Source organism: Artemia franciscana, chromosome 2 (genome assembly GCF_032884065.1).
Source record: "Artemia franciscana chromosome 2, ASM3288406v1, whole genome shotgun sequence".
Lineage (NCBI taxonomy): Eukaryota > Metazoa > Arthropoda > Branchiopoda > Anostraca > Artemiidae > Artemia > Artemia franciscana.
In genome coordinates, this window is record NC_088864.1 from 22,846,540 (window position 1) to 22,860,198 (window position 13,659).

Consider the following 13,659-nt stretch of genomic DNA (forward strand, 5'->3'; position numbering starts at 1 on the left):
ACTTCACAAACTTCATTTGATCCACAGCAAATTCACATGCTCCTTTACGGGCCATGAAGCCAATGTATGCGGATAAGTGTTATTGTGTTTGTATTTGCTGTGTAATTGTTCGTTGAAGAATATATCTAACCTTATCTATTATTTCTGATGAAGATTAAACTGTAGTGAAAATGAATGTTAAAAGATGTCCTTTATTTTAAAAAAAAGTCGAGCCATGGTTTGCATTTCTGAAGATGGCACTGGATATGCATTGCTTCAAATAAAATCAGGACTAACTCCTTGGGTCTGAATAAGCATTCAAAAGTAATGGTCATCTAAGTATAAAAGGGTAGAAACCAGTAATATACTTTAGACATCACCCTTTTTCCGAAAATAACCCTGAAAAAATATCAGGTATTTTAAATATACCTAAATACCTATATTCAAATACCCCTAGAATCTTTAATGAGAAGATGCGGAGAATTTACCAAGAAGCATTGAAAAAGAATTAGTCAGGTCACAATCAGAGTAGCCAATTGAACTTCGAAACTATTACCTTCCTTAGATAACCCCTTAAAAGAGGGGAAATTATCTATCTAAAAATTTTTCTTCTGGTGTTTTCTCCTTTGAAACTGAATTTTACACCCTTGTACACAAGAAAAGTGACAAGAAATTCCTCATTTGAACCCTGTGTCCCCTATGAGTTATCAAAAGGGATACAAACCTTCAAAAGGGTATCAAAGGGATATCAAAGGGATACAAACCCCATTAACACAAACCTACAGGTATCCCTGAACCCAAGACTCACGGATGGTAATTACTTCAGAGAATAAATGTTTTTTAAGTTTTGATTACTTAGAGTGCGATTTCGCCCCCAGTGAAGCTGCAAGGCATGTACGAAAGTCTTGAGGTACATCCCAAAACCCCAAAATATTTGCTATAATCCCTTACATTTTCCTTGATAATCACCTATATTTTCAATTTTTATAAGTAATGACCCTTGCCCTGACTCTCTGAATGACAGGGTCGTTTCAGAACAAATATCAAGCATACATGCTTCCTAATAGGTTCAAGAAAAACAGATGATTCCCTGATTACTGAAAACTTCCTAGCAGTAATTTCTAGGTTCCATATACTAGCTTTTTGTTGGCTATACAAATCTTTTAGCAGCATGGTTGGCTTTAAATGTGTTCATTTAATTCATAAAAAATAGCAAAATGACTGTATCTCTACTAATTCAAAAAAATCTGGTATTTCACTAAGTTTTTGCACAACCGTGGTAATTTGATTCGGAATAAATATTAAAACACTTCCATTTAATTTTGAAAAGTTTTATTTGCATACGAGTACCAACTAAAGACAGAGTAGTTTATCTAACGAACGTGTAATCCAGCTTAAACAGCTTCAGCATGGTAGGCAGCATGACGCGCAAGTTGCAGGTTATGTACCTACCTTTTTGAAGACAATCCGTTCCATATCTTATGAAATAAATCAGTCTCTGGCAAATCTTTGTGTTATATTGGCTATTAATTCATAAAACCAGCAGCTACATATTTACCAACGTAAAAAGCTTTAGGAAGCCCAACGCACCAACGCCTTGGAATTCACTAAGTACACAATAAGTAAGACCATACTGGCTAATTATGACAAAACGAAAAAAAAAACATGAAGAAGAGAGAAACGGGGATAATAACAGCCAGTGAAAAAAACGAAAAGTACAATGTAAATATTTTTGTCAAGACCTCACGTCTTTTTGTTTTAGTGTGTGTTTTAAGGTTTGGTTTTATATTATCCCTTGGATATTTATTGGCATTTTTTTATTATTCTGCAGTGAAGACGGTTAAGCGGAGGTCTTGACCAAAATATTTGCATTGTCCTCTACGTTTTTTTTTTTTCTCTGGCTGTTATTATCCTCGTTTCTCTCTTCTTTACGGTTTATTTTCGTTTTGTCAATTCATTAACAGTATATACCATATGGTAGTTTGCTTTACAACTAATTTTATTATACGTTGTTACTTAATACAGCAATGTTAGACAGTTGTCTTATATAGTTTTATAAACAACGATGCTATTGAGAGGTTGTGGCCCGTCTCCAAGTTAAAAAAAAAACAGGAGATAACCCATTGAAAATGATTATTTTAACAATAATTGTCAATTTAGAACCTTAGAAGCATACCTTATTTCAGCATCCTTACTAAGGGCTTTTTCCATTAAATTCACAAGAGAAGTTACTATGCTATATGTCATGTCAGTTAACCGTATGAGCTTTGCTTTGCTAATTGACATCCTTCCGCCTAAGTGCCAGGTACATATCTCTTTGTATGTATTCATTCCGACCACCAGCTGTCCATCACAAAAGGCTTGTTCAAGATAAGTTGGATCCAAAATTGCTTGCTTCCTAAATATAGAAAAATTCTGACCTTAGTCACAAATTGCCACAATATATTACATAATTGCATTCACCTATCCTTCTACCATGGAAGAAAAACAATTCTACAATTAATAAATTTGGAATACCTGATATACTGAAAAAATTAAATCACTTCACTTCAGATTCTCAGGCCCGTACTTCTTTTGTACCGACTCCTCGATATTGGTGTTACATTCCTTACCTTGTTTGTAGTTATTTTGAATGTATTATTTACCGATTATTATTCGTGTTATCTCTCCTTCGTTGGAATTACTTTCTTTTTTATTTATCAAAAGTGTCTGTTTATTTATAAGCAAAACAGTGGAAATTGATCTAAAGTACATAACTAAACGAAACATTATCAATCGACAATGCTACGGATACATCTCCCATATAAAAGGCATTATCTGCCTTATTTATTTTGATTAAGGCAGCTATAAACAGACTACAGTCCTCCTATAATGCCTGAAAGATATCCATGCAAGTTACTCACGGAGAAAAAAGAACAATGTAACTATAATTTTGTTTTGCAAAAGGATTTGTGGAAATTTAGTAATTATTTTACAAGTTACTTAAAACTAGTATAGCCATTTAAGTTTCTACCAGTAAAACATCAGTTGGATGTCCTTTTCTTCTTTTTCTTTTCTGTTAGGGAATATTATAAGAATTTAAGCAAATAGAGTAATTGAGAACCAAAATATCAGGTGCTCACTTTTATAAAATAAAAAGCCAATTTTTCGCGTTATACCATATCTTAAAACGGATGTTTTGGTCGAATATTTATCTAATCATTTGGATGTGTACTGTAATAGCACAAGTAATAAATCACACAACCAAAAAAGTTTGATTTAGTCTACTGTGGAAAGCACCTGAAGACAGAACCAAACATGAGGATATCGACATCTCCTTGACCCCTAAAAACCGGTGGAACATATAATATTCGACTATACCTATAGAAAGCCAACACCAGTGGACGGGGTGAGGGCAAAAACATGGCATTAAAAAATGAACTGACAGTACTGTTCAAGATGGTAGAATCAGTGCCACTGAAAAATGCTTAACTATTCCCTTAAGGCCGTGATTAAGTGAACTGATGGAACCCGAAAATCCCATGTTAAAATCGAAAATTTATATTTAAAAAGTACTCAAGTATTCATTGGCGGAAGATACCGCTTTTAATATCAGGCCGTAGCTTTTTGAAGATGCTACAAAATGTTTGCTATGATTTTGCTCTATTTCCTCTAATTGCTTAGAAATCTTAGAAAATGTCTAGCTCTTTTTCACAAGTATACTCTAAGAAGGATATTGCTTTTAGAACAAAATCGGTACTATTATGAGCAGAACAGTAACTTGTAAGATGATTGCAACCATTTTTGATGTGCTTTCCTGTTATCGAACAGTCCCATAGAATATTTTCGGATACCTGAAATTTTTACAAGTTTTTTACCTGACAGAATCGTTTCAGATTGCCAAAAACACCCCTAGAGACAAGATTTACAAGCTGGTATAATTAACCTGGTATTTCCGCCAATGAATAAGTGCTATTTGAAGGGTTTTTGACAATCGACAGTATCTAGAGAATTGAGAGACAGAAGACTACCCTAACTTCAATTTTAAACCTCGATGTTTTCAAGTTCACTTACTCACGGCCTTAAGAATGTCCCAATGTCCCACTTAACCGAATTCTGCTGTTACAGGCTTTTGCTTATCTAGAAATGGATTTCGTGTCCCTTTTCATTTATCACCAAAACATTTAGCACCGAAACATTTGCCGATTCTATCAAACTGATAGATAAGCAGTGAACCTTGGATTAAAACCACAAACGTTTAAACTGGCTCTAAAAACATTAGAAAGAAGCAAACGAGTATTGATTCAACGATAGAGGAACTTACTCAAAAAGTAAAAACCTTATCATAACAGGATTACTATTACCAGAATTATTACCCATTATTGAAGAAAGCATATGTGACAGCTAAAGGATGATGAAAAATACATAAAGGCACAGGATTTCCTTCGTCAATTGGGTGGATTGTTACATCTTTGCCTGCTACAGTAAAGTCTGGCCTTCTGAAATGACAGAGAGCTGTATGTGCTGCTAGGCAGCATGCATCAACAAGGTTCCCGTCGTCATTTAAGACATGAACATCACAGCGAATTCGAAAAGCCTGAAAAAACGCAAAAAAACATGTAAATTGGGGTCTTCTTACAATATAAAACTAGTATTTTTCAACTGGTGCGGATCAACACTTTGTTTTTTTTTTATTATTATTATTTACTCTTAAAATCGTCAGTCACCACAAAGATCTTTTGTATACAATTATCTATAGTTTTATTAACCCAATATATGTTTATTTATAACTAGCAGTAAAGCTTCTCGGACAACGGGTATAAAAATGAAAAGAAATCGTAGCGTATGCTCTTACGGGAGGAAAAAATTGTTTTATTCCCCATATGAAAAATTAGATCACCCTAGCCTTGAGACAAAACAGGGTAGATTCACCAAAACTATGTAGAAAATCCCTCACAAATTTAATACAGCTAGACTACTGTATAATGAGACAAACAAAGACTCGCATGGAACAGAATAGCTTCAAGTCTACAGCACATGATGTAGAACATTTCTGACAGAGCTCGAGAATTTAAATAGAGCAAGTTATTATATAGAAATATTAGTTAACTGTAATACATCATCACTGTTCTTGGCATAATGTTATTCAAACAGAACATGAGCAAGAATGCCATTTCTCTTTATACTTCCCTCACCATCAGATAGCAAACATTTTTATTCTTTAAAAATACCCAAGAGATACAAGGCCTTATTTAAGGGCAAGGGTAGTTAATTTTATTTCTAACATGGAAACAGAAACTACGAAGAAGATTATTATGAGAAAATGAAAGACTGTCAGCTAAGTCACAAGGGAAACAAAGAGTTATTTAATTTTGCTCGACGGGAAATACTGAGTCATAGTTTAAAGAAAAATATGAAAGGAAATTAGAACTTCTTGGGAGGGTGTAAAGAGGGAAACTTTAAATTGGGATGGAGGAGGAGCGTGCACAACTGTGTTGGTCTTACGCACCTTGGTGCCAAAGTGACGTAAATTGTTAGTAGCAGTAATAATATATGATGTGGAGCCTCAAATAGTCATAAACAGTGACATTTATAAATGCTGTCAAGAAAATCTTTTTAATAGTATAATAATTTATTTGCACAAATATCGAGAAGGATTTGACGGAACTCTTTCAAAGGCTTATATCTCTGAAAATACTTATCAGTCCTAAAATTCAAACAAATTGCTGGATTTACAAATTTGGTTGGTTATTTTCACCGATCGCGAAGAATATAATCAAAACAAGTGCTGTTGTGAATAACTTAATGAAATTTGTCTTTGCTAAGCTTACCACCACTTCCCGAGATGCTTCCTTTTTTAATTACGTATTGTTAAAGTTAGACTTTCTTTTTATAAATCTAACTTCTATATGCTATTTTATTTCTACTTAAAAAAGCCATAAATATTTTGGAAATCTCCGTTTTTCCATTTTATAAACCAAAAAAACAAGATTCAGAAACACTTAGCTTTTTGTAGCATGCTAACTATTTTAATAAACGCAGTTTGGAGATTTTTTAAGATTTGATTACACACATTTATTAGCTGACATACAGAGAAGCTAACATAATTCTCATTAATTCAATTCTTAATACATAAGCCATAACTGAACTTACCATTTCACCACGTATGATGCAAAGAGATTCAACATCTACGCTTTTCGATTCCTTAAGACATCTTTCTACAAGTCGATTCAATTCTGTACCAAATTCCCCTAATCTCCCTACCTCATAATGAGGGGCAGCTATGGGTGTGAGTTCAACATTGATAAATAAATCTCCTTCATTTGGCCGAAATGAACGTGGTTTTACGATTTCCCATGACACTTGTGCAAAGACTCTAAAATTTAAAAGGAAGCAAACACCTTCACCACTATACTCGATTACAAAAGAGGAAAAACTGAAACAATTATTACTGCGAGCAATGCAACACTACATATTTCATGTCTATAACTTAAATCATGTGACCCTGTAAGTTCAGCCAGAGTCGACCCAGCTCTTGATGGGTACCTGGAGAAATCTGGGGGGAAAACATGAGTAGTGTCGGATGATTTGCCCCTAACCACGCATTGCACTCCCGGCCGAAGGCATTGAATCAGAAAATCGGTACCTGCCCTACGCAGACCATTGGTCAGCATGCGATTTTTTTTACCGATACAGGCACATAATCGAACTTACTGGCGAGAGGGAAGAAGGGATTGGGTGTTACTTCAAAAACAGTCAAATTACATGGAAACTATGGATTTATAGGGAAAATATCGATATCTTGGAGATGGAGGAAGGGGTGACATCGGCCTTCTTCTTCTAAATATGCGTTTGGTAAAAGCATTGTACTTTTTCGATAAATATGAAAATGACATGGAAAATTTAATTGAACAGTTCGTGGTAACGAACTGTATTAGGGAGCGATCTGGCTCAATAGTAAACGAAAGTCTAAAAAACGGAATTTTGATACTAATAAATACATCAAAAGAATTGGACTTTCATGCTGATTTCAAATATATAAGTTTCATTAAGTTTAGTCTTACCCATCAAAAGATACGAGCCTGAAAATTTGCCTTATTTTGGAAAATAGGGGGAAAACACCCCCTAAAAGTCGTAGAATCTTAACGAAAATCACACCATCGCATTCAGCGTATCAGAGAACCCCACTGTAGAAATTTCAGGTTAGGTTAGGTTGTGATCTAAGGGGTGTTCGTATCGACCCAGTGGTCCTAGGATGTCGCGAGAGGGCTCATTGTAATGGAATTGAAAAGTTCTAGGGCCCTTTTTAAGTGACCAAAACATTGGAGAGCACCTAGGACCCTCCCACGCTATTTTTTCCCAAAGTCAACGGATCAAAATTTTGAGATAGCCATTTTCTTCAGCATAGTCGAAACATAATACGATGTCTTTGGGGACGACTTACTCCCCCATAGTCCCCGGGGGAGGGGCTGCGAGTTACAAACTTTGACCAGTATTTACATAGTGATGGAAGAATACAGACGTTTTCAGGTTTTTTTGTTGAGGGGGGAGGTTGAGGGGAGGGAGCTACGTTGAAGGATCTTTACTTGGAGGAATTTGTCATGGGGGAAAAGAAATTCCATGAAGGGGGCGCAGGATTTTCTAGCATTATTATAAAAAACACTTAAAAATAATAATGTAAAAGTTTTCAACTGAAAGTGAGGAGCAGCATTAAAACTTAAAACAAGCAGAAATTTTTTCGCATATGAGGGGTTCATCTCCTCCTAAATACCTCGCTCTTTCCGTTAAAGTACTTTTAGTAATTTCAACTATTTATTCTACGGCCTTTGTGATTCTGCGGTCATTCTTAAAGAACCGGAACAAAATTTAAGCCTTAGTGTAAAGAGCGAGGTATTGAAGAGGGGGTAAACCCCCTAATATATGTAATACAAACATACAAAAATAAAAGTTCGTTACGTAAGTTAAATTGTAATTTACGTATATTTATTACTAACAAAAACGTTCGTAAAAAAAACAACTAAAAAGTTCTAGTTGCTTTAATAATGTACCAAAAATTGGAGGGCACCTAGACCTCCTCCCCCACCCTTTTTTTTATCAAAATCGTCGGAACAAAAATATGAGAAAGCCATTGAGACAAAAAAAAATAATATGCAAATTTCGTTTTAAGTATTCATGTGCAGTGAGCCAAAATCGAAACACGCATTAATTTTAAAGCATTCAGAAATCAAATAAAAAAACAAGTTTTTTTACCTTCAAGTAAGGAGCAACATTAAAACTTAAAACGGATAGAAATTATTCCGTACATGAAAGGGGTTGTCCCCTCCTCAACGCCTCGCTCTTTACGCTAAAGTTTGATATTGTTTTAAAAGTAGAGTTGTGAGAAAAGTTTCGCTTTAAAAATCATAAATAGAAAAACAAAGAGGTTATTATATGTCTCATTATCAACGCATTTTAATTTGTCTCTCCTGCTCCTACTAGAGTTTCTAACAAACGTTACCAGAATAAGATGCAGAACAAGTGTACAGCACAGTAATCTATATGACCGACATTCAAATTTAAATAAATAGCCCTGTTTCAATTTCAATTTTAATGTGGTTGTTATTACACTTCAGGAAATTTACAAATTCACCACTAAAAAAACTTACGTTTTTCTAAGCAAAATATAAAACCACATAAATAAGCGAAACAGTTGTCAAGGCGCCTTCAAGTTACAGCGAAACAATTTGCTTTGCATTTTGGCTGTTTTATTTTTACTCGGGATATTCAGAGATATCAGCAAGTAGGCAAGATATATACCCAATTTTATGATTCAACTCCCAGCAATAGGTAAAATTTTTTGAATAATAGATGCAACTTTTAGTTCAGGCACAGATTGAGACAAGTAAAACAATCAAAATTAGAAGTGGTTAAAGGCCTTTCAATTTAACTAAGTTAAAAAAAAAAAAATCTGATTTGCTGCCCTGGCAGAGGAAATATTGTCATGTTAAATTAAGAATAACACTTTCAAAGCTATTTTTATTGTTCGGAATGTTCAGTGGTTTCGGCAAACAAATAGAAAAGTTTTTCAGACTTGATTTGTCCCTTTTTTTCTCCCACTCCTTCCATTAAAAAAGGTTTGAGGATGCGAATCGTAAACGATAGTGTATAATCAGTTGACTGCCTCAATTAGAAATCTTACCCATTGTTATATATTATTTATACAGTTATTTATAAGTACAAAGACACTTTGATCTAAAAAATATTTGTTAAGATACTTTACGATAAGGCATAATGAGGTTAATGTGAAGACATGCAATCTATTTCATTTGAAAAAAAAAATATTTAGTGAATTATTGAGAAGATTCGTTATAATACAGGCAAACGCTGGTGATTCTATAGCAGCAGTAATAGAATCAATCTTTACTTATTTGATCTAAATTTTATTCTTTTGAGATTCTCGAGTTAGGTTTTTTTTTTTTACATATTCCCTACATTTTTCTTGCAAAAACAAGTTTCCACAAAACACCGCTGGTGGGAATATAAATATCAACACTTTTTATTTTACCGAATGAAATCCACCCGTTTCCATAATTTCAGAAACTAGAAATAAACATCTATTACCCTGTTGCAACCAATATTTATATGATCTGTATGCACAGGTCAAAGAGGCGTGGAGGAAGAGATTTATTTTAGGGCAGGAGCGTGGGGGGATTAGCTGGGTCGTCTGGTAAGCACAAGAGTGGACAGTTACCACTTGGGGAAAGACGAGATATCTATTTCTAAAGATCACAATTACAAGCCCCAAAGGGCCGAATTCGAATTTTGGGTCAAAAACAAAACACGACACAAACGTCAAAAAGTCTAGAAACAAGGAAAAATTTCAAACTGGTTAAAGAATGCAAGAATTAAGCTGATGTAATGAATAAAGTATCAATGAACCATAAATAAAACTTTGATTTTATCAAATTCATCAAAAAATGTAAATATATATGTTTAGTCATAAAATTTTAAAACACTTAAACAAGTAAAACTCAATAAAATACATAAAAAAAATTAATGATCATTAAAAACGTATAAAGGAAGTAAAATGAGCGAATCTGCACAAAACACATGCAATCCTTGTTCAAACAATAAAAACCAATAAATGTAATCGGAATATTCAAAGATTTTTTTGTTATTTCACAGTCAAATATTTGTCCCTATTGAACTATTTTCGTCCCTATTGAAATAGCTGTCCCTAGAGGGATTTCTCCCTATTGAACTGTTATTTGTACATAGCCAGATGTTCAGTTATTTTTTTCCGTAATATAGTGACAAAAGTTTTTCATATCTGGAGCTAAATCAGCCGACCAAGGACAAGATAGAAATGGGGTGAGAAACAGGCCGAGGCGGGTAGAATCTGATTAGGGAGTTCTTTTTGGAAAAAAATTTTCCCTGCAACGATTTGTCATTGCACTTTTTTGAAAAAAAAAATGGCATACCACTCCTGCACGCAAGCGTTTCTAACTTAGCTTTTTTTAAAGAAGAGAGTATGGAACTTTACCTTTTTCAAAATTATTTTTGCTAGGTATTTCTATGGGTAGATCCTGTTTTATCTGATTTTTTCCAGGAGATGAGATACCAGGGCGCCAAACCAGACGAGCGTATTCAACATGAGGTTAAAAAGGAAAGCATAAATCCTTGAAAAAACGGGAGTAGGATCCCAAAAATATTTAGGAGCTTAAGGATGGAAAAAGACGTATTAGCTTTATGGATGATATTTTTAACATGGATGTCCTACTTTAAACAAGAAGAAATAGTGACACCAAGTAACTTAAAGGAGGACACAGGAATTTCACAAAGGATTTCACTAGGTTAAGAGGATAACAAATTGGCATTACCACAGCTTACTAATATGTCCAAGTCTGAGGTATCATGAGGCATATCACTGAGGATTCTCATCAAATTTCTATAGCATGTTTCAATGAATATTAGGTCATCAATAATAATATGTATAATAAATTGGATAAGAATAATCAGATATTAATTTGAATAATTAGAATAATAATAGGGCTAATTCATAAGCTGGGGAAATTCCTTAGACAACAAACTCAACCATAAAGGTGTTTTTTTGTAGATTTATGTTACATTACATTTAGGCATTTATATGTTAGATACTAAGTGATGTCACTTGTTGGTTGGTGTTTTGTTTATTTTGTCACAGCCCTAACTGGCTTTGGAAATAAATTATTATTATTAATCTATATCATCTATAATAAGCCAACTAGTTCTTCTATGTCATAAAAACTTTTAACATCTTCCGTTTCAATTATAAGGCTATACTATGCCATCCTACATAGGTAATTCATAAACATAATTGAAATGGTGTGAAGTGAAATTATTTACACTACAGGTTCAACTAAGAAAAAAACAGACTAGTTATGAGAATACTATCAGATTCGAATCTGCAAACCTATCTTTTTTGGCAATTCTGGTTCTTTTTTTCTAATCTCTCCCTCCTGTGATATCTTCTCTTGAAGCCATTGGATTCATCATTTGAGATAGAGGGAGGAAGGAGGGCAAATGTAAACCAAATAATTTTTCCCAATTTTTGGAAGGATTAAGAACTCCTAGGGACATATTAGAAATTTACTATAAAAAGTTTTTTTTTTTTCAGAAATTGGCGCCTCCCTTTGAATAAACTGCTCTGACTTCCTTCCATAAAAGTCAAAAATGTGTATACAAATGGCCTTTGCTTAACACCTATTAATTTTGTCATTAACGAGAGTCAATTAATGCTAATAATTCCCAAATAGACAGCTAAAAAAAACATTTACTGCATTTTTTTTTTCAAATGAAGCAGAACAACAAAAATTTACCTTGTATACCCGAAGGAGACATGGCAAGATCCAAAAGAAATTCCAAAGTGGATACTAATCTTTCTAAATTCAAAACTTGTTCTTCCGTCAACTCTCTGAAAGAGAAAGTACACACTAATGTTCAACCACAATTATATTATTATACTGCAATTATAATTATATTATTTTATCAAATTAATTATCAAATTAATAAAGCAAAAGACAAAAAAAGATTATCTAGATTCGCATCGCTTGGGCATCAAATAGTGCTAATGTATGCTAAAGTGACCGTCGATTGCCTTCATCAACAAAAGCTGTAGGAAAGCAAATCTTTGGTTTTGATTATTTGCCATCAATTACCTAATACAGATATCAAACCTAGAAAACACAATATTTTTACTTACAAAATGCACGTATATAAATTTGTGTTAATTTTTAACAGAACAAAAAACCCCAAACTAATCTTTGCTGTTATTTTTTAAAACACAGCATTCGAAAAACAAGGCTATCATATATTAATTTCTCTCAAAATATATAAAACCTTTTATTTTTGTTCTCGTATTTACAGCAGTAAAAAAGATTTGATTCTTTCTATTACCAAATGATTGTCTGATAAAGATTTTACTAATAATTCCAAAAATGCATTATTCCATGCAGAAGCATCACTACCCAGTATTTCTTATATAGCCTATATATACTCTTGCATGGTAACTGTTAATTATTTTGGCCCTAATACCATATAATTCACCCAGCTCTTAGTTTCGGTATTACCTTGAGATGATTTTAAATTTATATTTTCTTTTTTGGTTTCATCTTCACAAACAGAATTGCTTGTTTTTTTCTGCTGATCTTTTTGTGAAATAGTTTTAGACACAAAGGTTCCTGAGTTTGAGCAGTTGGAGCTTGTAAAATGATGCAGGCTATTGTAATTGTTCTCTATTAAAAGATAAAAGTTTGTCCAATGATCTTCTCATTTTGATTTTTTTTTGCTGCTTTACCTCAATCTACTTTTCTTTTTTTTCTCTTTCAGCTAAATGTTTATAGGAACTTAACTCGAAGACCATGTGCATGAAAGAGAGAAGGAAATGATCTTTGATTAAATCTATTTTTGTTTAAAATGAAATTCACAATTTGTGATTTTTTATATTATACATTATTTTACTTAATAATTTTACACATTTTTCAGTTGCATTTTTTTTTTAATTCTAGAAATTATTATCTGTAAATCTAAAACAATCCTTTTGCAATCAAGTATTGATCAATAATTGATCAAATTGACAAATTTATTCTGAGGAAAAGTGTAAAAAAAAGGAAATCGGTGCCAGAAAATCTTGGGAGGCCGGGGTTCCCCCGCCCCTGGATCCGCCATTGACTTCATTAACTACTTTCCAAGATAGACAGACGCTCCCCCCCCATCAAGATTTATACCTAAATCAGTAGCCTATTAGGTCAATAATGGTACTATTGCACAACTGGGGCTCTTGAGTGGGAAACATGTTAAGAAATCATTTCTTACTTAATAATATGCAAAAATTGTAAACATTTTGAAACTAATAAAGCGAGAATTTCCTTCTTAACAGGTTTCTTTCTCTAGAGCCCCAATTGTGCATTAATGCCCAAATATAATTGTAACGACAAAAACACAAGTCATTGCTTTCTCTAGGTCAGGCATAGTGGGGTCTAGGCGTTTATACCCCCCCCCCCCTGTAGCTGGCTGGTCTCTAATCACATTCAACTTTTAAAAAAGGACTAGAACTCTCAATTTCTGATGCAATGAGAACCCCTTCCGGAGTTTTTGCTACCGTGAGGAGGCGGGGATAAAGAAGGGGCAGTCCCCCTCCTATACAGAATAAATTTTGCTCGTTTTCAGGGTTTAATGTTACTC

The 13,659-nt window shown here is 33.7% G+C and overlaps 1 protein-coding gene across 1 annotated transcript in view; it reads right to left on the reverse strand.

Moving 5' to 3' along the window:
• Positions 1–2,115: 2,115 nt before the first annotated feature.
• The window catches only part of LOC136038921 (exosome complex component RRP45-like), a 33,009-nt gene continuing 21,465 nt past the window's right edge, over positions 2,116–13,659 (reverse strand). Inside the window, exons 2-5 of the mRNA XM_065722430.1 lie at positions 11,796–11,890; positions 6,112–6,334; positions 4,335–4,555; positions 2,116–2,377 (exon numbers count right to left, since the gene is read on the reverse strand). Coding sequence (XP_065578502.1) covers positions 2,131–2,377; positions 4,335–4,555; positions 6,112–6,334; positions 11,796–11,890 — 786 coding nt within the window. The 3' untranslated portion in view covers positions 2,116–2,130. The remainder of the gene's footprint in view (positions 2,378–4,334; positions 4,556–6,111; positions 6,335–11,795; positions 11,891–13,659) is intronic.